The 24,227-nt window shown below is 41.1% G+C and overlaps 2 protein-coding genes across 5 annotated transcripts in view; both read left to right on the top strand.

Moving 5' to 3' along the window:
• Nucleotides 1–5,911, top strand: part of syt7a (synaptotagmin VIIa) — a 77,176-nt gene extending 71,265 nt beyond the window's left edge. For all 4 annotated transcript variants that reach the window (XM_039808838.1, XM_039808839.1, XM_039808840.1 and 1 more), the window contains 3 exons: nt 86–200; nt 856–1,055; nt 1,782–5,911. In XM_039808838.1, the coding sequence (XP_039664772.1) occupies nt 86–200; nt 856–1,055; nt 1,782–1,886 (420 nt within the window). In that variant the 3' untranslated portion in view covers nt 1,887–5,911. The remainder of the gene's footprint in view (nt 1–85; nt 201–855; nt 1,056–1,781) is intronic.
• Nucleotides 5,912–18,250: 12,339 nt separating this feature from the next.
• On the top strand, nt 18,251–21,731 carry ppp1r32 (protein phosphatase 1, regulatory subunit 32). Its single transcript, XM_039808836.1, has 12 exons — nt 18,251–18,282; nt 18,545–18,716; nt 18,807–18,930; nt 20,078–20,240; nt 20,313–20,358; nt 20,535–20,632; nt 20,781–20,846; nt 20,957–21,046; nt 21,132–21,197; nt 21,297–21,391; nt 21,470–21,574; nt 21,655–21,731. The coding sequence occupies exons 2-12, from the start codon at nt 18,617–18,619 to the stop codon at nt 21,671–21,673; spliced, it is 972 nt and encodes a 323-aa protein (XP_039664770.1). The 5' UTR covers nt 18,251–18,282; nt 18,545–18,616; the 3' UTR covers nt 21,674–21,731.
• The last annotated feature ends 2,496 nt before the right edge of the window (nt 21,732–24,227 follow it).

The following is a 24,227-nucleotide window of genomic DNA, read 5'->3' as shown; positions in this document are numbered from 1 at the left end:
GGAGTTTGATTTTCCCTGATGAATGATGAAATCTGATATTAGACTGGGGGATTCATATGCCATTATGTTCCTGTGTGTTCCTCAGGGGAGACGAGGAGACCTCCTGTTGTCTCTCTGCTATAATCCCACTGCCAACACCATCACTGTGAACATCATCAAAGCGCGCAATCTTAAAGCCATGGATATCGGGGGCACCTCAGGTAAGTTTGTTTAGTCTTTTCTCTTTCTAACCCTTGTTCACCCATCTGAAGTCCTTCTCATGACATTAGGAGCTCCATCTCTGTGTTCAAACATTCAAACAAGCAGAAGACGGTTACCGTCTGGCTCTTCCCGGGTTGCATTGTAGATAGCTGCTGCAGCAAGGTGACATTACAGCAAGCATCTCTCCATGCCCTCTATCTTTCCTTCTCTCTCTCTCTCTCTCTCTCTCTCTCTCTCTCTCTCTACATATCTATGAGGATCTTCAGCCTCCCAGAGAAAAAACTGTGTCAGCTCAGTGTGGTGCTAGTTTTTAAAGTACCAGTTCTCACTGTGCATTGCTTTCTGTTGCATATTTTTGTAAAATGATTGCTTCCTGCAATAGTACGAGCGGTGTCCGTTTGTATTACAGAATACGATAATGCTCCAGAATTGGTAGTACAAATCCCAGGCCCTATTTCCATAAATACTTCCTCATTTGTATGTTTCCTAGCTCATGGGATAAGTTGACCTTGAGCTCAAACTAGGTATCTGTCTCCCTGCTGCCTTCCATGACTTTAAAAGGGTAATTGCAAACCTGACTCTAAAATTCACCTTTCATGGGCATCTTCATCCTCACTCTCATGGAAACTGCTGTTCTCTGCATCCACATTGCAGATCCGTATGTTAAGGTGTGGCTGATGCACAAGGACAAGCGTGTAGAGAAGAAGAAGACAGTGACGATGAAGCGCTGTCTGAACCCCATCTTCAACGAGTCCTTCCCCTTCGACGTGCCCGCCCATGTGCTGAGGGAGACCACCATCATCATCACTGTCATGGACAAAGACAGGCTCAGCCGTAACGACGTTATCGGCAAGGTAACACATGAGTGAGGTGAAACGTCCCGAAGCAACAGTAGTTTTAAAGTTTGATTATCTGATCAGCGGCCAATACATTTAGCAATTAGCAAAACATACTGTATTAATCTTATCATAGTACTAACCTTTTCCTTTATGTTAAAGCAATAATTTGCCATTTTAGAAAATACACATATTTGCTTTCTGGCAGAGTTAGATGAGAAGATTGATACAACTTTCATGTCTAGCAATTAAATAAAGGTTACAGCCAGCGGACAGTTAGCTTAGCTTAGCATAAAGATTGAACGCAGGGGGAAATGGCTAGCATGGCTCTGGTCTGGCTCTAGCAGTTGCCAGGCAACCAGCACACACTCCAGGGAGTTACAGCCAAGAAATGGGCTTCATTGATTAAGGCTTCAACGTCAAAATATGTTTAAAAATCTATAAGTGATGCAGCCTGTGAGAGAACAGAGACCAATCTTCTTCCTTCATTTCATTACCTTTCAACTCATCACTGCTCTCTGGCAGTGCCGTTGCTTCCTCTCACGTACCACATGCCAAATATTGCGCAAACATCGTGGATCTTTCCAAAAAGCTCAAATCATGTCTGAATAAAGGCAAACAGTAACGTAATTGACATGTCTGAATGACAAAAAGCCATTACTTTAACGGAGAGATAAAGCCAGCAATGTTACGTAATCTTATTATTTATAGTCTACATTATCATCCCTTCTCTCCCTCACTCAGATCTACCTATCGTGGAAGAGTGGACCAGCGGAGGTGAAGCACTGGAAAGACATGCTCGCTCGGCCGCGTACTAACGTCGCCCAGTGGCACGCTCTCAAGGCCTGATCGCACTGCCCAGTTTCCTCCATGGCCCCCTCCCGTCTCCTACTCCCCCTCCTCCCTCCCCTCCTCCCATTCCCGTCCTTATGCACAAGACTGACTTGCTGCCAGGCTGCGAAACACGGGTACAATTAGCCATCTGCTCTCTTATACCTTTAAACTCTTTTCTTTCAAAATCTGTATTCCTCTCCGACTCTTTTCGCTTCTTCTGTTCCCTCTTCTTCATACAGCCGTGTCTTAGTTTCTGTATTTCACCACTTTGCCAATGGTCCCCCTGTTTCTGACTGTCTGTATGTCTGTCTGTCCTTATGCACTTTGCCTGTGGAAGTCCGATATTCCGTTTTTTTGTCGACCCCTTGGTTCTGAACTGCACTGCAGCCCCTGACCCATTTAAGGTGCCAGTCCCGTGGGATCACAGAGAATCTTAAGTAACGGTTTAATTTCATATAATCCTATTACATGACTATTCCAGGTACACAATACAGTATGTACAATATGTACATATACCTATTACTATATTAGGAGAATAGATTGGCAGAACTCCCCCTATACACACGACTAATATACGGTATGTTATCCATAGCCTGTCTAATGTTTCTCGTCTCCTGCTCTTCATTTGTCTTGTCATTTGTCTCAAGTGTACAATATCCTCTCCCTATTTCAGTCCTTTTACTCAAAAGCGGTTTAATGTTCATCTGAAGTTGTGGAAAGCAATCAATACTGAGTTTTTGATGAAACCTGAACTCAAGATGGAATTGCTGATACTGCTGTCTCCTTTCTCCTCTTTTTTCCTCTCTATGCTCTTCTTTATCTCTTTTGTCCTTATTGTTCCCTCTTTCTCTTACTCTGGCACAATATTAGTGTATCCAACCCTTTCTGGACCCCCCACCCCTTGTCGTCTGTGTGCTGTGGGTGCTGTGCTGTAGCTCCAACAAAAATAGAGATTAAAAATAAAAAAAATAAACGGAACTTTCCGAAACTGGGAAAGCGGGAACACAATAAACTTATAAAATGGATCGCTCCTGATTTTTCCAGACAAAAAGCCCTGACATGGAGAGAGAAAAAAGAAGATGGAAAAAAACAAATCCCCCAATGATACGATGATGTCATTTTTCACAGCATCACCAACTGAGGAAACCAATTGAAAATCTTCCAAGTTTAAGATAAAAACAGAAGCAAAAAGTTTGCACTGTTTGTGCACAAGCAGTCGGTTGTGCGTGCACACTTCTGTCTGTTTATTGATGCTATGAATTCTTTGTGCTGCCCTGTGCTGTTGTGTTGTGCTGATGGGGGTCGATCTCCACCAGTTTTGACCTGATGGTGTGCTGCGTTAATGTGTGTGTGTGTGTGTGGTGTGCGCGTGTGCGTGTGCGTGTGTGCGTGTGCGTGTGCGTGTGAGTTCACAGGAGCAACACAATTTAGACAGCAGAAATCTTCTTCTCTTTTCTCTTTCTCCTCTTGCGCTCTTCTTGCTCTTCTTACTGCCATTGTTTCCCCCATCCTCCTTTACTGCCCTGCCTTCTGAACGAGGGCACAGGGAAATTCTATCTGCACTTTTTGAAAATGTAATAACAATAATAATGACAGTTTTGATGATGATTATAGTACTGGTGAAAATTAAGGGAGAAGTATCTGAAAGGGTGAGCAGCAGTTGGGGAGAGGAGACGTCTGCTCTGTGATTTCAGGGTTTGGAGATGAAGTGGAGGAGACAGAGGATGGATGTAGGGCTCTCATCCTCCTTTTTGTTCCTCTGTTTTCCTCAGTGTAGCTGTGTGTGTGTGTGTGTGTGTGTTTGTGTGTGTAAGTCACCTACCAGACTCCTGGTGGCAGGCTGCTAGTGTCTGAAATGTCGGGCGAGAATTGAGAGATCAAGCTCGTCTGCTTGTCACACGGTGGTGGCCAACAACAGTGCTATTACACAGTGTGTTGATCAACAGCGAAAGCAGGGTCAGAGCTCTAACCAAGAGTCTGGATTCTCCTGCGTGAGTCCTTGATGCTGCACAATCTGTGCATATCTGGAAACAGTGAGACAGATGTACATTTTGGTTTTAACGCTGAAAGACAAATAAGATAACAAGGCCTTCTCTGAGTTTTTGTTGTTGTTCACAGAAACTACAAACGGCCGTGTATCACAGATGGCGGGTGTGATATTAGATGATGGTCTGATCTGCCGCTGTGAGATACCGTAGAAGCAGATTAGACATTATCTCTTCCCTGAGTGCTTGAGAGCACCACAGAGTGTACTGGTAGCTGCCCTGCTTGTCAGGCACATTCAGCTCAGCTCGATATCTCTGTAACGTAAATAAAACCGTCACAAAGCTGCAACATGGATACTGCCAGCCATTAAGAGCTGCTCACACAGACATCTACTCTTTATTAGTGTACACTCTACTGTAACTGTTCTGTGTTTTCACATTCTTAAAGTCCTGTGAAGCATAATCCTGTCAGCTATTCAGGATTAGTTTTTTTTTTACTGGAGCAACGTTTTTATGTCTAATTGAGCATCCACTTTTCAAACATCTCATGTTTGACTGACTTAGCTAGTGTTAACTTTTGGTTTATTTCACGTCATTACCTTTATCTAACGTCATTCATGTCATGACCGTAATGTCATGTCATGACATTTGTGTTATCTCATGTCCTAGAACATATTGGATACAGGGGGGGAGTGCTTACTGGAATAGATAAACATGAGAAGGACAACTGACCATATTTGGACATGTTTTTAGCCTTGTTGCAAGGACAACCAGATGACCACACGATGAGCTGAGGTAATGCCTGGGTATAAGGCACTATGCTTGTAGTAAGAATTTTCAGAAGTTCTCTGCAGGGACTTCTCAGATCTTTGTGGAAATAAAGATCTTATTATTGCACCGTCTCCCTGAAGATTCTTTGATTCAACAAATCGGCCTCAGAAAATCAACAACACAAGCAAATATAATCAGTTTGTTTTTTATTTGAAGCATCACTGCTTCTGTTAATGCAGCTTATGTAGTTCCTGCTAACTCTGGCCGCTTAAAATCCAATGCCTAAAATACTGAGGGCCCTGCATTGGATTTTATTTCCTCTTATCATGCGATAACGTGATAGCATCTTTTACTTTTGGGCTTGTTTTGATTTATGATAATGATAACCTGATCACCACAAGAAAGATTGTGTAATTGTAGTCTAATCTGCACCAGGTTAGTCCTCGTCTCTCTATAAGCCGGTCTGGGCAGCACACTGTGTGCTGTGAGTGTGTTCGAGGCAGTGTGTTTTCGTGTGAGACTCGTTGCTGGCTGCTGTGATGCACTGATCCAGTCCAGCACCCTTCAGAACAATTGGCCTGCCGTGGAACATGGCCCACTGTTTTGACAGCCACTGCCTGCAGTGTCACAGCATATTACTATCCCATTAGGTGGTCAGAAAGGAGCAATATCTGCTTTCTTGGACCTAACTCGCTATTTGCAGAGGTAATACTCGCTAAGAATAAAACAAAACTATTGGGCGCTCCTATTAGTAAGCATGAAGATGATGGACAGGGATATAGGCTCGTCTGACGAAATGAGGAAAATAATCAGCAGGCGTTGGCTGTGTAAAGCTGCAAAAACCAAACATAGTTTAATGTGCAGGTGATGAGTCAACACAATACCTCTGACATTTCCTTTCACCAAGATTACATGTAGCTCCAGGAGTGATAAATTGCGATTCTACGAGGGTTTACAAAGCTTAGTCATCAGTGACCCTGTAAAATGGGGAATATGGCTTTATTTTTAGTAACATGAGGCACAGTGTGATGTCGCTTATCCTCGAAGGTAGGCTGGAGGGCTGCAGGATTTTAAAACTTCCTGAGTGCTTTTGAATACAGACTTCTTAAATGTGAATCCAATGCACAACAACTTAAATGGGACGGTCATCAAATAATTAGCCATTGACACTAAGGCAAAGGCAGGATGTTACTGGAATAAATGGAATAGTGAAATGCTTTTTTATGTTGTTTTATTACCCATTGTGTTTAGTTAGCATTGGCTCTACTTCCTCAATGCTGTGTATGTAAAAAAGAAAAATAAATTATTTTATGTTTTTTAATAGAGACCAAAAACAGAGTTAAAAGGAGTGAATATTGGACTTTTATTAATCAGGTTGACAGAAACACAACTCCAAATGAATGATAATGTTGCTCCGAAACTGCAGGATGTGCAAAATAAGCAACTGTTCGCTAACAAGTTTATCATATCAACATAAAATGGGATATGTCACTGTTAGTTATTGCAGTTTAAAATCATTTTCTTTTCTCTTTTTCGCTTTGCTATAAACTGCATATAAACCGCCTTTGAACGTAACGTCATCTCAGAGATTATTCCTTCACAGCGCTGTGCAATGCAAGAAAATCTCAGAGCTGAACCGGGCAGACACAGCAGTTTTCATCAGGGTCGGGTTAATTAAGTCTACTGCTAATTTACAACACTAATACCCCCGCGAATCAAATACATACTTCACCGTTAACTGTCAAGCCACTAAACCTGTTTGAAAATTAACACCTCTGCTGAAGTGTTAAATTTGTTAACGATCATACTTCACGGGACGTCTCTCTCTCTCTCTCTCTCTCTCTCTCTCTCTCTCTCATACACACAAACAACCGGTTCTGGTGGTTTATTAACACAGCTCTCATAACGGGCCGGGTGGTTAGCGCACTGCCATGAGTCTATGAGGCCAATGTCTGATTACTCCACATTTTCATTGTGATATTTTGTGCTTACATTCTGAATCTGCAACGTTTTTTGTCAGGTAAATATAGTAGTACAATGTCTTCCTCTGATGTAGACGTAGCCTACACAGTAAGTCAGTAGTATACAGTGGAGTTGCATTTGAAGTGGTTTGGGGTCCTTCTTTAAGTACTTTTGGGGTACAATTTGGTTTTGAAGAATTCTACAAGCAGCAATATCACAGGCCAAGCAATCGGCCCGTTCCAAACGGGCACATTTTCAACGGGCTCTGTACTTGTTTGCATAAGATCAGGAAATGTCATGAGGTTTGTATCAAGATGATAAAACAATGTGAAGTATGTTTTTTGAGCTGTTGAAAAGCACATCTACATATGCAACTATTCATTCAGCGGGAATCTTATAATTTATCTTAATGTATCTACATTAAAAGAGGTTAAGTGACTATTGATGCTTATGGTCACAAAGTTAACTATTACGTCTAAGAACGGCAAGAACAAAATACTCAAATGTGATTGTAATATTGCTCTTACTTTCATAAGCTTTAGTTTTAAAAGTTATGTACTTTTGGAAACAGTGTATCACAGAGTATCTAGAAAAGTTGCACTTTTCACAAAATAACAAGGAGTCGCAAACATTATGTTTATGTTCTCTCATCGCTTGCAGTCAAACAGCACCATTAAAATGAATGGTGAGCTCAGAGCCAAACAGTATAAAGGAGGAAGCAATTTCCAAATCCCAGTTTTATTATACTGCCACCTGTCTCACACCTCTAAACATATTGCGTTTTGTTGGCACCAACATTGTCAGCAATAACCTTCAACAATCCTGAGCTCATGAATACAGCATGGCACTGTTGCAGATGCTTCCAGTCAAGACTTTTTTCAGACTAACTCCACTCAATGTACTGGCTCTCCTTGTGTTCAGCCTCAGCTCTGTCTTCCATCAGGGTTTCATTCCCTTACAAGGCCAACTGGTCGCTGGAGCAGGTGTGGATAATTAGGGTTTGATTACTGAGGTTTAATTTAAGAAGACAGACACAGCCAACACTGCCCACAACTTTGCCACTGAATTAAGGCTCTTAAAACTGACTTTTTAGTTATGTAAATTACATTTTTACCCAGTTTATTAGATGTCTCTCTATTTAGCATTTAATCTGGAGGGTGTTGGAACGCTTACATTTTTGTTTGTAGTTTTCTGCAAATTTAAGCACTGCCAATTTGTCATTTAGCTTCAAAACCTTGCTGTACAGAGCTGCTAGCTGTCTACAGCAGCTGGATATAGTGATTCATCTCCTGAACTTTCATCTTCTCTACGATGTTTATTTAGAGGATGGGTGTGTCCACCCCAAATTTATCATTGGCACCTGCAGCTTTCCCTTCTCTGTTTACTTTCTAAATAACTGAAAGCTTTATTGGCTGAAGGGGTCACACCTGTTTGCCAAGGGATTAGAAAGATATTCTTCAGAGTCTGATGATATTGTTTGTCCTTGTCATACTCTCAGCCAATTCCTTATTCTGCGACGCTAGTTTTCCCTGATGTACATGGCTTTCTTAAGATGAGCGTCAATGACTCACTCTGTTGGAAAGGTGCCTGCTTTGCTGTAGTTTGTGCAATATTAAATTAAAGGTACACTGTGCTTTATCTCTTGGTGTGTGTGTGTGTGTGTGTGTGTGTTAAAATCAGGATGTAGTAATCTCATCCTAGAGGGACTGGAGTTGATGTTTATTTCTGCTGAATCATATTATGACGGCTGAGTCAGCCCAGAAGTCGTCTGGGTCACCTTTGTCTTATGTCCAGTCAGTCAGTGTGTGAGTCTCGCCCTGCGCAGACAGACCTCGCTTCCCCTAACTCACCCTTTCAATTGTTTTAAGCATCTGGTGAAAACCAATGTGACTTCTCCCAATCAGGGTTCAAGTAAGCATTATTTAAATGGTAACAAAATGAATATGAAAAACAATGAGTAATAATATCCTTTTTTCTTTTTGTTCACGTTTGACTGTTGGTCAGTGTGTATGTATGTGTGTGCTCGTGTTCTTGTGTTGGATTTATTTCTTTATAAAAACGTGATAAGAAAATCCTTCTGTTTTTGGAAACTGTATGTAAATATCGTTGATGGAATATGACATTTGTTGTATGCTGGGTTTTTATTTGTCACGTGAAACGATTAGGGGAAAACGATGATATTGATGAATAACAGTGGTGATGTTGATGATGCTGAAGCTGATTATACCTGCCCTTCTTGAATAAGGGCTTTTGATGTCCACTGTATTTTTGTTGGAAGTGTCGTGAGGTCGGGGCAAGAGAAACAAAGGGATGGAGTGATACCCAACACATCCCAGGCCCGCTGTAGCAACACTGCCACATACCTTTTACCCCCGTACACATTTCAGGAAATAGACTGAGCGATATGTGGCACAAATTGTAGCCTGTGTTATGTATGCCATTAAACATTTTATTACAAAAATCAAGCACTCCTTGGCTATGTAAGACTGTTCACCTCCCTGTGGAGTCAGTCTGCCCTGGTCGCTTGGCATCACATCTCACCCTGTCTGCTTATAGGCTTGGGGATTTACTGTAATGCCATTGTGTTAGACGGGATTGGCCCTGTACTGACACTGATGATGCCTTCCTCATTGAATTTGGCGTCATTATTTCTCAGCTGGAGGCCATATATGGGGTTAGACATGTATGGAGGAGGGAGTAAATTCCAAGTGAAGGACGTACATCATTCCTCTGACCCTTTTTAAAGACAATTTTCATGCTTGTGATTCAGCCTCTTATTGTGGGGTTAGACTCATGATTAAGCACAACTGACTGCCATGAATTTGCCACATAATATGCTCGTCTCCTGCTTAGTCAGATATTTGTGAGAACTCTCAAACTCCAGCAAGAATAACCGGGATTAGTGCTATAAAACGCCATATGGCAGATATAGTGGGAATAAGTGAGGGAGAATAAGATCGATATTTCCAGATGTCCAAAATGTGCCCTGTGCCTTCTCAACATACATATATTCAGCCCACTGCTGCATCCAAAATAATTGCACAGGGCTGTAGTTGTTTTCACTGCAGGTGTGTGTACGCCCACTTCCCTATTTTCCATATGCCACAGCCTTATGTATCTGGCAGGGCCTGTGTACAGTGCAGGGACAGAGCTTATCAGTTTCGTATTACTTTTAGGACTGTCTCTGCCACAGACATGATATAGTACAGCCGATACTCCCAGCAGCTGTCTGCAGGAAGGACAGTGGATACAACCCTGCCTTCATCTGTAATACCATCCTTTAGAGGGAGTCCACGGGGAGTCTGAAAATACACACACACAATTTGTCGTTTCTTGATGCACTGAAAATAAATTCTGACTATTTTCCCTAAATCCAGATCCCTCAGAATACGATTGTTTTTCTTTCCTCGCTGGTTGTAAATAGACTTTGTGATTCGGTTAGAGCTGCCTCTAACCCCTGCCATAATGTGGACATTTTTAATCAGGTAGGTAATAAGCAATACACGTAATTAATCAAACGCCATACACTGAATTATTACTTACCGAGTGCGATGGTCACTCCTTTGCGTTACGGGATGTCCAGGGTAACACTCCTGTTTCTTCACCTCCTTTCTCAACTTGCCATGGCCCACCTCTTCAACAAAGAGTGCTCTGACTTAAAACACACAATTGTGATGTGTACAATCTAATTTAATGTATTTATTTATGTATTTTTGCCAACTTTGTATAGTGTATAAATATCTATAAATATATGAAAATGACAGTACTGTATAGATTTTAGCTGCCTGGTAAGGTTAATAGTATATACTTGGTAGACTAAAAGAAAAAGCATAGAGCTATTCAAAAGCCAGTCATTGAGAAAATGCTTTCTGTAAAACCCAGTGCCACTGGCTCTTTTTATATCCTAGGTTTGGTTTCTGGTTTATTTTTTTATTATTGCCAGTGGGATCCAAAGTGTGTGTTGTTTATTCTTTACGTCTGTTTGTTTGTTGATCAGTTCGTTTGTTGTTTTTCTTGATGAGACACAGCGAGGTTCTGGCAGCCAGGAGAGTGCAGTGGAACGCAGACTGGGACCCTGTGCAGTAGTGTGTGTGTGTGTGTGTGTGTGTGAGTGTGTGGGTGTGTTTGTGTGTGTGTGTGTGTGTGTGTGTGTATGGTAGTTGTGTGTCCGTCCATGATAGTGCTAGTGCTCTCTGTGCAGTGCCTCCCTCCTCCCTCCTCCCTCCCTCTCTGATGTAGTTTGTCATGTGAAGCAGTGTGTTAAGGTGCAGGATGACTGTTGGCTGAAGCTGGCAGATGCTCTCTCTCTCTCTCTCTCTCTCTCTCTCTCTCCTCATGTCCACTCTGTTTTTTATTACAACGCTTCATCTTATTCCTCCACCAAGTATAGATTTCCACTTCCTCTGCTCAATTGCTCATTTACTCTCCCATTCAGCTGGCCATGCATACACCACCACAGGCTAATTTCCCAGTAATCCATGCTTCCTCATCTATCTGTGATTCTTTGTCCATTAGCGGCTCTCATCCGTCACCCTCCACATTACGTTGTCTTTCCTACAGAGCTCTGTGGACCAGAGAATGATTTAGCACAAAAAAGAGCATCCTCATCCCTGGTCATACCTTCATGTTGCTTTCTTAAGTGTTGTTCTTTTCGCCTCCTCTCTATACAATCTCTGAGGAGAAGGGCAGCTGCCAGCCCAGCATGCAGAAACACAAAGCAGCCATATTCCGATTAAGCACAGACCTGTGACTCAAATCTATGTTCCCCATTTGTAGCAAGAGAAAGAATAGCCTTAAAGATTGGACCGACTACACAAAAAAGTAGTGGGATATGTGCATTTGTAGTGAACTATTATTACCTTCCCTTTCCCACTCCAGATTTATTACTCAGTATTCTGATGTGTTGCTTGGTCGCTCTGTACATATCTGTGTAGTACTTCTGTTGATGTCCCTGTGTTAGGATAGTAACGGGTTCTTACTGGGCGGCCTCCGCAGACATCCTCTCCCTCCAATCTCGTCTCATTTCCTCAAAAACTTCAAACATTCCATCCAAATCTAAAGTGAGCAACATTTGATGATCATGATTAGATTACGTAGGCTGGGAGTAAAATGCAGAGGGACTGAACCACAGACATTTCCACTGGAGCCATGATAATAACCAAGACGTCTTGTCTGTGTTCACGTCCCTTTGAGAACTGACAGCTCACTCAGCATAAAAACCGTCACACTCGCCTCTCTGCTCCTCCAAAACACGCCTTCACGCTGACCTCACCGGGCTGGGAGAGGTCAGCGGGTCATCGACTGGTTTGAGGAGCCACTGACCTCCAGGGTGGGGGGTGAGAGGGTGAGGTAGGTGAGGAGGTGGGAGAGCCCTGGGATGCGGCAGAGAGGCCTGTCCCTGTGGTCACATCCTGGGTCAGGATGGACGGGAGCAAGAGCGTCTCGAGGTCAAACCCAGTAGCACTTTGGTTTTGCGTTCCATGATTTTTTTTAGCCTCTCCTGTTTTTTGGCCGAGTGGACTGTGATCTTACTGGTTGTTTTTCTCGTTCTCCTCCGCCCATCAGTGTTACAGATTGTGTTGGGTGGACGGAGCCATGGAGCTGAGCTCTGATTTTGTTCCATATTAAAGAATCATTTTTACTACACCTGTGTACACAGATTAAATGGTCTTTCTTTCTGTGTTTTGTTTTCTTTTAAGGTTATTTGAAGAGCTACACTAAGATACACTAAATGGACAAAAGTGGACACTCAAATATTACACCTGTATGCATCTCATTCTAAAATCATGGGTGTTAACATGCTGCTATAGCTGAGTCCTTCTTAGCCATGTTAGTGGCGTGGCTCTAGGGATGGTACCACTTTGGTCCAAACGGAAGTATCTCAACAACTATGGATTGCAATGAACTTTTATACATACATTCATGGTCCCCAGAGGATGAGTCTTACTGACTTTGGTGATCCCCTGACTTTTTCTTTAGTTTCACCATGAGGTTGACATTTTTGGTTTTGAATGAAATGGGTGGATTGCCATGACATTTGCTACAGATATTCAAGGTCCCTAGAGGATAAATTCAAATAACTTTGGTGATCCATTAACTTAGCCTCACAGAGCTGCTAGCCTGGCTGTAGTCTTGTTAAAGAAAAACTTTATTGGTTCCAGCTTCCTAAATGTGACTATTCCCTGTTTTTTAGTCCTCTGTGTTAGTAAACGGAGTGTCTTTGGGTTTTGAGCTGTTGGTCGAACAAAAAATACTTAAGATTTAAATAGGTCTGGGCGGCCTCTAGCCTACCTGGTAGAGCGCGCTCAGTCTTTGCCAGCGGCCTGGGTTTGAATCCGACCTGAGGCCCTTCACTGCATGTCATCCTACCTCTCTCTCCCCCGCTTACTGTCTCTCTTCAGCTGTTCTAAGTAAAGAAAAAAAAAAAGATTTAAATAGGCCAACTTGGATGCACACTAAGGTTGATGTAAAATACCTTTTATATGTTGTAACATAAAAATTTCCCTTAGTTGGAAGTAAGGCTTCAAGCCCAAAAATGAAAGGAAAAAAACAACCCCAAATCAAAATGTGGACCGGGGTGTCCACATACTTGTGGCCATGTGGTGTATTTTCTGCTGCTTTCAATCATCTCGGACACACATGGACATATAGTGTAATTACACTGCAATATAAATAATTATTACTGTAATGACATCATTCCAATTGAACATGTTCTACCATTTGCTGATAGAGGTAGCAATTTGCAAAGGTTGTTTGCCTTTGAGTGCAATTAAAAATGTATAGTGGAAAGCTTCTGCTCTGAGAATCACATTAGTCAGCATGAAGGTAAATTAATCTCCCAGCTACATGCTACACTCTTTTATCCCATTCACAGGATGATGACAGATTTTCTCATTAATTAGCTCTTGCTATGTTTGTACGGTTTGTTTCACTTCTGACATCAACAGCTGTGTGTTTCAGCTTCAATCCATCAGACAGCATAAACATTCAAAGGCATATCTTGCAACTTCAACATGATAGTGAAATTGGTTTTCTTTAATTTGATCTCATTTCATCGAGTTACAGAATAGTCTGTCTTGTACACGTCAGGAAATGTACATGTTTTGACTTACAATGTCTCACATTATTTATGCCTGAATCCATCACAGCCTGCCTCTTTGGCATTGCATGCACCAAAGCTGACTAAAAATCAAAATGGAAAAAAATGACAATGCAATTTACTCCAAACCGTCCGTGCCAGATTTGCCTATTAAGTACAGAAGTCAAAAAGGAAGCATGGAGGAGATAAGACCCAGAACAGTGAGGCGGTGAAGCAGAGAGAGCACCTCTGAGAACTGACACACAAAGAAGGGTCTTAGCGCCTGAGCTGTCTCTTTATGTCTCTCTAAATATTAATTCCATGCTATCCCATGGCAGACATAGAAACAGGTTATTGAACAGACAGAGAAATCGTCGAGATTCTCCTGGTGCAGCAGAGTATCAGAGTTGGGCAGGAAACGCAGACGAGCACCGAGCCAGCTTCCTGCAGACAGGGGCCGAGGTTTCGTCCCTCCCAGAACTACAACAGACGGCTGCAGGCGAGCCAAGCGCATCAGCTCGACGGGAGACCCATGCTTGCATCACCTCCATCTATTTTTAGAACCACTGCACCCACTTTTTTCCCCCTCTTTTAAGCTCACTCTCTATTCTAAATGGTATCTGAAGTGTAAACTGTTGCAGAAGGTGCAGCATTTCTTACTTTTTCTTTTTTCTCCAGTATTGTCAATTTGATCAAGAATCTGACCTATAACTGAGCCTGGCTACAGCTCATTCATATTATATGTGAATTATGCAGAACAAACAGATTGCTTTACTGAAGAGATGAACAATCACGTTTCCATTTCAAACAGTACAGCAGGTGCTGCCACTGATCAGTTCATCCTCTCTGACTCTCAGGCTGAAGTTGTTCTAATAAGTGAAATCATCTGGCGTAATCTTTGAATGAAATGAAAATAGGCGCCTGGTCTATTCCTGCTGTATGGATCCCTGAGTTTGTAATTAGAAATGCCAATAATGTGCACATTGTGTTTAAGAGAAAAGAAGCAGGAAATGAGACTGTCAGTTTCAATGATGCAGGCGTTTCCCTGTAGTTATTTTTTTGGAGAAGATAATAAACAGTTCCAGACTTGGCACGACAGCACGTCAAGCAAGAAAGACTGTGGAACGGCAATACAAGCAACAGCTTGGTAAAGATAGGCTCCTCCGACTGCCAGCGTTGGACAGATGGAGGGGAGCAAGAAGTGACAGAGGTGAAGATGCAGTGTGAGTCCAAGGAAATGAGATGGAAAGAGAAGGAATAGGATTGAGAATGAAAGGCAATGTGTGGAGATGATGTGACGATGATGCATTGTCAGATTTAGTGATCAACAGGGGTGGCAGGTTGTCATGGAAAAACCCCAGTTCGATTTTATACTGTAATTCTCATAATAAACAGGGAAGAAAATCACACTTTGAAGTTCATACTGTGTGTTTGGAGAGCATATGGGATATCTGATATAAAGTAGAGGTTGTTTAAAAATACCACACTCTTTTACCTCTTTAATAGAAATATCCTCCTGTCGGTGGTTAATTAGTAAGAATATGTATATATATCTGCATCTGGAAAAATGACACTGAGACTGTTTTTTTTAATATAGATGGCCTAAATACAACAGGAGGTGGATATGCTCCAGATTAAATTGAGATACTCATGTAGATGAAGCCTATATGTATAGATGGTATACCAACATTTTCTTCTCTTAACAGCGGTGGATGATAACTCTCTGTCTCGGATGGACATTTTTATCAAGATGTCATGCAAATTTCAAGCCATCCATCATTTTTTACATAACCTTACATCTTTTCTGGGCTAGACTGAAGTCAGAGCCACTGTGGCATCACACTGCCATCCAATGGACAGATGGAGAAACTCTTCAGTCTGCTGAGGATGTTATACTCCAAAAAGCTGCACAGCTAAAATTTAATGTAAGTCCATTTTATTTATACATCACAAATTTGCTTCAACAGCTTTACAATCTGTAAAGCCTACGACACCCAGTATCCTTAAAACAGATTATGAAAATACATAAGGAAATATCTGAATTAAATAAATTAAACATGTATATACACTCACCTAAAGGATTATTAGGAACACCTGTAAGATTTCTCATTAATGCAATAATCTAATCAACCAATCACATGCCAGCAGCTTCAATGCATTTAGGGGTGTGGTCCAGGTCTAGACAATCTCCTGAACTCCAAACTGAATGTCAGAATGGGAAAGAAAGGTGACATAAGCAACTTTGAGCGTGGCATGGTTGTTGGTGTCAGACAGGCTGGTTTGAGTATTTCCCAATCTGCTCAGTTACTGGGATTTTCACACACAACCATTTCTAGGTTTTACAAAGAATGGTCTGAAAAAGAAAAAACATCCAGTATGCTGCAGTCCTGTGGGCGAAAATGCCTTGTTGATGTTAGAGGTCAGAGGAGAATGGGCCGACTGATAGAAGATCAACTTTGACACAAATACCCACTCATCACAACCGAGGTATGCAGCAAAGCATTTGTGAAGCCACAACACGAACAACCTTGAGGCGCATGGGCTACACCAGCAGAAGACCCCACCGGATACCCCTCATCGCCACTAAAAATAGGAAAATGAGGCTACAATTTGCACAAGCTCACCAAAATTCGACAGTTGAAGACTGAAAAAATGTTGCCTGGACTGATGAGTCTCAATTTCTGTTGCGACATTCAGATGGTAGAGTCAGAATTTGGCGTAAACAGAATGAGAACATGGATCAGTCATGCCTTGTTACCACTGGGCAGGCTGGTGGTGGTGGTGTAATGGTGTGGGGGATGTTTTCTTGGCACACTTTAGGCCCCTTAGAACCAATTGGGCATCGGTTAAATGCCACAGCCTACCTGAGCATTGTTTCTGACCATGTCCATCCCTTAATGACCACCATGTACCCATCCTCTAATGGCTACTTCCAGCAGGATGATGCACCATGTCACAAAGCTCGAATCATTTCAAATTGGTTTCTTGAACGTGACAATGAGTTCACTGTACTAAAATGGCCCCCACAGTCACCAGATCTCAACCCAATAGAACATCTTTGGGATGTGGTGGAACGGGAGCTTCGTCCCCTGGATGTGCATCCCACAAATCTCCATCAACTGCAAGATGCTATCCTATCAATATGAGCCAACATTTCTAAAGAATGCTTCCAGCACCTTGTTGAATCAATGCAACAAAGAATTAAGGCAGTTCTGAAGGCGAAAGGGGGTCAAACACGGTATTAGTAGGGTGTTCCTAATAATACTTTAGGTGAGTGTACATTTGTGCAAAATATATGTGCAGGAATAATCTTATTAAGGTAGTACAGTGACTTATTAGAGTAATGCTGAATCAAAAACAGGCTGCTATGGTGTGCGTACTGTTACCAATATAAACTGGGTTACAAGGTTTTAAATAAGAATAATAAATTAAACATATGAAGGCATTTTGTTTTTATATATGTGCAATATACTGTATGTACACTACACCATAACGGTAACTTAAAAACTAAACTTTACTTTAACCCCTATATAGCATTTATAAGCATTAAATTATACATTTACTAAATGTACATAACACAGTAAAATGTAGCTGTAAGCAGATTATATCTTTTGAATTATTTAATGATGTATTGTCAACAAATTAAACTTCTCATTTAAAGCATCCATAACTGGATTCTGGTAAATGAACAGATAATGAATGAGAATATGACATACAATTAAAATACTGTACATTATCACTTAAAAGTTACCTGGGGGTATGTGTCATAATTATGGAGCAAATTAGCAAAAAATATATAATATATTTATGTAAAAAAAAAAAAATTCACATATTTGTGTTTCGGACTAAAACAAACACACACATAGATGAGAAATTAGTTCTTTGGTATATTTATTATTACAATAACCAACTAACTACCAGCTATGATACAGTAGGCAAACTGCATAGGACACCCCCTGACACCTGAACACAACCTGCTGCTTTTAAGAATGTCTGACAACTCGAAAAGTGAGAAACTGCTGTGCTGGGTGCCCTGGTAGCTCACCTGGTTGAGCATGCGCCCCATAATGCTAAAGCTCAGTCCTTACCCCGGGTTCAAGTCCGACCTGCGGCCCTTTTCTGCATGTCCTCCCCCTTCTCTCTCCTCCTCTTCAGCTATCCTATCTAATAAAGGCCAACAAATAATCATAATAATAAGTGCTAATCAATGGTTCAAATGTCCAGCTTCTGCAACTCCAAATGGTGGTTCTACGAATACAAAGACCCTACTGAACAAAACAAAAAAGCCTTGACATTCCAGGATTTCTGTGTCTTGTATGAAAAACATTGTGACATACGTTTGTGCCAGAGGCTGCAATCTTATTTTGTAATGATCAAATAATTTGCATAGGACAGATGTATAAGAAATAAAGCGTTGAGTTGATATACAGTACAAACACTATCTGATGTTAACTGTACATATTAGCAGCCAACCCTTCACTCTGGAGCATAGACTGTAAATATGCTCTGGAGTCACTCTTAAGCTGTACTGATGCTGAATCTCCTAGCAACAGAGACCTGTTTACCTACAAAACCACCACAACACAGAAAGGTGAAGAACAACCTGGAGTTGCAGGTACGTCTGGGGAGTTAGTGAAACTTTCCTTTTTTTCGTTAATATCTGTTGTGATACGTATATCTGTAGCTGTACTGCAGTGCTGCTGAATGTTTCTCCTCACTCAAACAGCATTTGATAAAAGGGAGCACTTACTGCATCATTTGCTACAGACTCTGTAATCATTTCTTCAGAAAGCTTTGAGTTCTGTTGGATTCTGTCAAACCTAAAAAAAAAAAAAAAAAAGGAGTTACATGATATTTGCTTTTGTTTATGGTTACAGCACTGTGCACATGCCCAGAGGACTTTTGCCATCCATCACTGTCAGTGAAGGTTTCCATTACAGCAGTCACAGATGGCTGAGCAGGGGAAGATAGTCATGCCGACTGTTGGAGCAACAGGTAGCAGGGGACGACTGACCGGCAACACTGTCAAACTCTACAACACTTTTCATGGTGAGAGAGTGCATGATGAGGGGGAAAACTAAAGGACATAGTCAAAAGATCTGAGCATAAACATAAATAACTTCTGTCTGACTGTGTCAGACCCGGGCAGGGTGAACTTCACTTCTTATTTCGGACATCTCAGTGGGACAGGCTTCACTTCAAACCAGAGACCAGCCATATATTACAGGCCCAGTTTGGACCGCATTGACAACCCCCAGTTTGGGTAAGTGTCAGGGCAGGTGAGGCGTATAAACATTACCTGTTGCTAGTTGATCTCTAGAGCAGCCTTAAAGGCCCACAGGGGTTTTCAATCACCCTGGAGCTAAAATGAGTATCAGACAATCGCAAGTGAAAACACCTTTGTTGGTAGACTCTGTGTGTGTGTGTGTGTGTGTGTGTGTGTGTGTGTGTGTGTGTGTGTGTGTGTGTGTGTGTGTGTGTGTGTGTGTGTGTGTGTGTGTGTGTGTGTGTGTGTGTGTGTGTGTGTGTGTGAGAGAGATGGCTGAATTCCATTTAGCTGATTCAGATTCAGTTTCTGGCTCACTGCCACATTGTTATACCTTACTGGGGCACTTAAATAGAACAAAGCCATGTTATTAGCAACATGTATGCTTTTCCCACAATGGAAAGTCAATGTGACTGCCGTGAAAAAAAGAGAAGCCTAGAGGTGATATTTGTTGAGCTATTAGGTGCAACAAAGCTAACAGGAGAGTTCAATATAATGTCAATCAAGCAGTGTCTGTACTCGCTAACACAGTCTTGATAATAGAGAATTTACCATTGGTGTGCAGGGCTTTTAAGATATATATCTAGGGAATAGAAGTTCATCTGTGGTGCTCATTTTATTGAAAAATGTGATTAAGCAGAAACAATGTCCCTATTTAATAATTAATGATGTACAGATTATAATACTTAATACTTTGCATAGTAGCTACTTTCTACCAAAGAAATAGTAGCTAATATATACAGTAGAGTAGTTACTGTTACTATTGTTTCTCTTTGTTAAATAAAATTTTCAATGCAATGAGGACCACACCACTCCCCTCTGTTCGGGTGGAGGCCGAAATCTAAAAGAGGGCTATCTTTAAAGCTATCGGCATGGCGCAAAACCACTAGAGACAAGAAAACAAGTATGTTTTTTGTCATTTTGCTTAACTGACACTTTAAGCCTCTCATTCAGGAGAATTCATAAGATACAAGAACATTTTTGATAGCAAAGTTCTTCTGTGTTTGCATTCTTGTAAACCAACTTCCTGAACTGATTCTATTGACTGTTCAAGGCCCAACTGTGAGAAATAAAACAACCTTCCTCTTTAGCTTCAAACAGCCTGTTTCCTCAACAAAGGTGTGATGCTTTTTTTTTCCTGCAGACTCTCGTTATCGGACAGTTTCATGTCTCAAACCAAACAACACTACCAGCCTCACATCTGGTCTGATTGTTCGGGGCCTTTGCCAAACCTCATTAATAAACCCAGTGACAGCGGCTTCTATCAGCTGAGGACTCGTCCGAGAACAGTGACTGTAGAGGAAAAGGTAGGACAGAAAGATAACAACACTTGGCTTGTACATTTCTCATTATCTGTCCTCATGAATATTTCTCTTCAGACAGAATACCAAAGATTGTTTGTGCCACATCGTCTCACACCGACAGGTAAAATTATAAAGTTGATGTGAATTTAAAGTTTAAAGACACAAAAAACAGGAATAGATGATGGAGGGGAGAAAAAAAAACAAGAATTATATTCTGGGCTGCTGTAGTTGCCATGTTTAAGAGAATGAGGACTCCTTGTGGCCTGTTGCCATTTGTAAATGTTGCACTTGCTTTAGTTTCCCAGAACCATGCTACCGTGCATCCAAGAGGACAAAGTGGTTTCACAGAGGGAACAGACCTTCAACTAAACACATTTCAGGAGAAAAAAAGCATGGTAAGTTTTGTAAATAATCATTCTTGTGAAATAAATCAGTATTACTAGACTATATTTACATCTGTACTCACACAGTAGGTACACCAGTTATATGTGTGGTCTGTCTTCCCCCGAGCACCGTCTACTTTCATTCTTTTGTCTTGTACAGGTTGAACCTCTCCAGACTCACAGTTCAGTGATGAAAAATGACTTCATGCCACCGTCATTTCTGCAGGTTAGATCCACAGAACATATCCACTCTGACTGACTATCTTTTGAAAGGATGCAGTTTGTACTGTTATTTTTCATAATCTGTAACAGCATCTTTCTGTGCTTGTGTTTGAGGGCAATGAGGCGAGACCGAGCCTGTGCAGCAGCCGTTTTACTCGAGAAACAGGATTCACGCGAGGTGCCATCGCTCCCTTGGCCTGCCCAGTAAGTATTGATTCCCGTCCATTCAGCTGTAGAAGATTTTAATGATATCACTTTAACTTTAACATCCTTCCATCTGCTCTTCTAGACCTCCCTTCTGCCATCACCCCAGACTAAACGTAATGCACCAACTGAGAAGACCATTGGAAAAAAGGTTATATATTTTTATCTTTTAGTTTTTTCCTTTAATCAATAGTACCTGTGTTTAAAGATGTTACATATGTTGTTTTTAGCCTGCTGTTGTGTTTTGTAGGAGCCCACAGGGTTTCTTCTCAATGCTCCAAACAACCAGGCTTTCCCTAGCACACCTTTTGATGGTTCACACTTCAGCACACATTATAAAAGAATGTAAGTGTGTGTAATACTTTCAGTTTTATACTGTTTGGTTGTGAAATATCCAGCTAAAAAAAAGTGTTTATTTTCCAGGTTTTGTCATGATGCCGATTATGAAAAGTTGAAATCTGGCCACACTGGTGCAGGAATCATCAGTGCAAAAACAGACAGCGGCTACAATCGTCGAGATATGGACAGGTACACGAACAAGCCGCGCACGTAAAGTCCCATCATGCGTACGTTTCCTTTGTCTCACATGACCTACTTTAATTTCACAGGTTCATCTTAAGAGGCTAGACCTTCACACACCTGATATGGAACCTGCACGACTAAAAATAAAATGTTTCTTGACACATTACTGTGGTTGATTTGTGCAGACTGGATGTGTGAGTAAGAACTGTTGCAGTATTACATATCCTTATAATCAAATACTGAAAACCTTCATCACTCCCCCTTCGGTTGTTTTACAATAGTCCTGTCAAAAAAAACAGGCTCATGTTCATCTCTTTATGAAGTCTTTTTGTGTGAGCTGAAAAGCTGCCAGTCATAGTGAGTGTGAAGTGAGTCGTGTGAAAGCCAAAGAGGGAGTGAAGGAAATGATGCACTGAGTGCCTCGCTGTCACTGACCTACAGAGAATGAGAGGAGTGTAAACTAATGAGCAAAATAATTATACCCGCTAAAATTATGGCACATACCCATCGATGTCTGCGTTGTGTCAAACTGTTTTGCCACCCACCGTTGTGGAACGAGCAGCAGAGCACAGACCGAGAAGAAGCGTTGAGTTTCCAAAAGCGTCACATTTGTATCATGTGTCATTATAGCTCCATACTGTACACCTACTGTGGGCCAACTGTCAGAAGCTGCAGTGGTTTTACATTTTCAACACAAGTCAAATAAACACGGGATTGCTGTGTCAAAACAAGAGATACATAAAACCACACAGTGTCTGCAAATAAGCGTTGGTGTCAGCAAAATATAGACAGCAGATCATGTTTAATTAGCTGCCATCTTCCTGAAGTGAACAGTGAAATAATATGCTTTTAATTTTAACCATGCTAGCAGCTCTAGGGATAGCAATGTCAGCTGGTCCACCATTTTGGTCCAGACTGAAATATCTCAACAACTTAGGTGTATGGTCATGACATTTTTCAGACAGATTGTCCAGACATTACTGACTTTTTCCCTAGCACCACCATCCAACAACTATTGGATGGATTGCCTTGTCATTCGGTACACACATTTATGTCGCCCCCTCTGGATGAATTGTAATTACTTTGGGGATGCTCTAGTGCCATCATCAGGCCAACATTTCATTTTGTCTAATTAAACTAACTGCATTACTATCAGCATTCGCTGTACTTTGTGTTTAGTGCTAATTAGCAAATGTTAGCAACTGAGATGGTAAACATTACACCTGTAAACACTAGCACATTAGTTTTGTCACTGAACATGTTGTCAAAGCTGCAAGCGTGGCTGTAAACTTTTCCTTTTGTTCAAGCAAAAATGCCACATATTCTCTGGTTCCAGCTCCTCCAGTTCAAGGACTTTCTGCTTATTTTTGTCTTAAATGATAATTACAGTATTAAAGTTATCTTTGGGTTTTGGTCAGACAAAACAAGACATTTGAAGATGTCACATTGGACTTCGGAAGCTGTGATCAGCATTATTCCGCTGTTTTCTTTTATAGACAAAACGATTTATAACAATTAGTCAAGAAAATTGTTGACAAATTAATTATTAATGAAAATAATCATTAGTTGCAGCTCTGCAGTAACTTTGGCAACACATTTGAAAATTTATTGTTTTTTAAGCAAAAATTGACTGGTTCCTGCTTTTCAAATGTGAAGATTTGCTGTTTTTTGGGAACTCAGTATCTTCAGTTTTTTAGACTGTTGGTCAAACAAAACAAGCTGTTTGAAGACATCAACTTTGAAGGGTGATTTTTCACTATTTTCTGATATTCAATGGATCAATCCATTAATTAATCAAGAAAATTAATCAGCAAATTAATTAGATAATAAAAATAATCAGTTACAGCCCTAGATATAACACAAATACCCTTACATACATGTAAAATATATGGTTTTATATGTTAACATTTAAGAATATAGGAAAAGCAAACATGAGTTTGAGTCTGTTCTCCAAATGTTGAAAGCAGGAGTCGAGACACGCTTCCACAGGAGAACGAGCATAAATATTTTAGCGTTGCGATAAATATTTCACTCTTTCAATGAGATGGGAGAAAAAGATACGTGGAGGGAGAGAGGATTGGATTACATACGAGCCCCCCCATGAATAATGAGTGCAGAGATGAGAGGAGAACAAGGGCCGGACCTGCTTCATGTTAGAGACGGAGGTAGTAAAGGTGCAGTCACTGACGGACCCGAGTCTCTGACCTGCACGGGGCTTCAGCTTGTTTTATTTGAATAAAAAAAAAAAAAACTGCTTGATATTTTTGAATCTATTTCATGTTTGCAGCTTCCCTATGGACTTACCTTTTATGGTGAGACTCCCCAGCTATTCCCATCAGCCATCCCTTTAATAATCCTGCTCGTTTCCCTCTCTTTCTTGGCACCGACACTCACAGGATTGCTTACACAACACTGACAAGGGTTGGGGGCTTGTGTTTAGCATGTCATAAATATTTTCTAGATCCAAATCCAATACACACATTTACATGTCTTGGTTTATAAAAACAGCAATAAGTCGAGCCGAGCTGCACTGGCACATAAAACAGACACTGACCATGATGTGTGGAAATACTACAGAGTGTCGGTGAAGTAAACAGTAGCTGGTGCGTTCACTGGTTTCCAATTAAGACATATTTACCCATAAATGATTGACACTGAA

The sequence above is a fragment of the Perca fluviatilis genome, chromosome 8, assembly GCF_010015445.1.
Source record: "Perca fluviatilis chromosome 8, GENO_Pfluv_1.0, whole genome shotgun sequence".
NCBI lineage: Eukaryota > Metazoa > Chordata > Actinopteri > Perciformes > Percidae > Perca > Perca fluviatilis.
Note: the sequence above shows the minus strand (reverse complement) of the source record. Positions and strands in the feature narration are given on the sequence as shown.

Coding starts and splice junctions, on each gene's coding strand:
- ppp1r32 (XM_039808836.1), top strand. CDS start 18,617: ATGGCTGAGCAGGGGAAGATAGTCATGCCGACTGTTGGAGCAACAGGT. Junction 20,359..20,534: donor ACATCGTCTCACACCGACAG/GTAAAATTATAA, acceptor CACTTGCTTTAG/TTTCCCAGAACCATGCTACC. Junction 21,047..21,131: donor TCGCTCCCTTGGCCTGCCCA/GTAAGTATTGAT, acceptor CTGCTCTTCTAG/ACCTCCCTTCTGCCATCACC.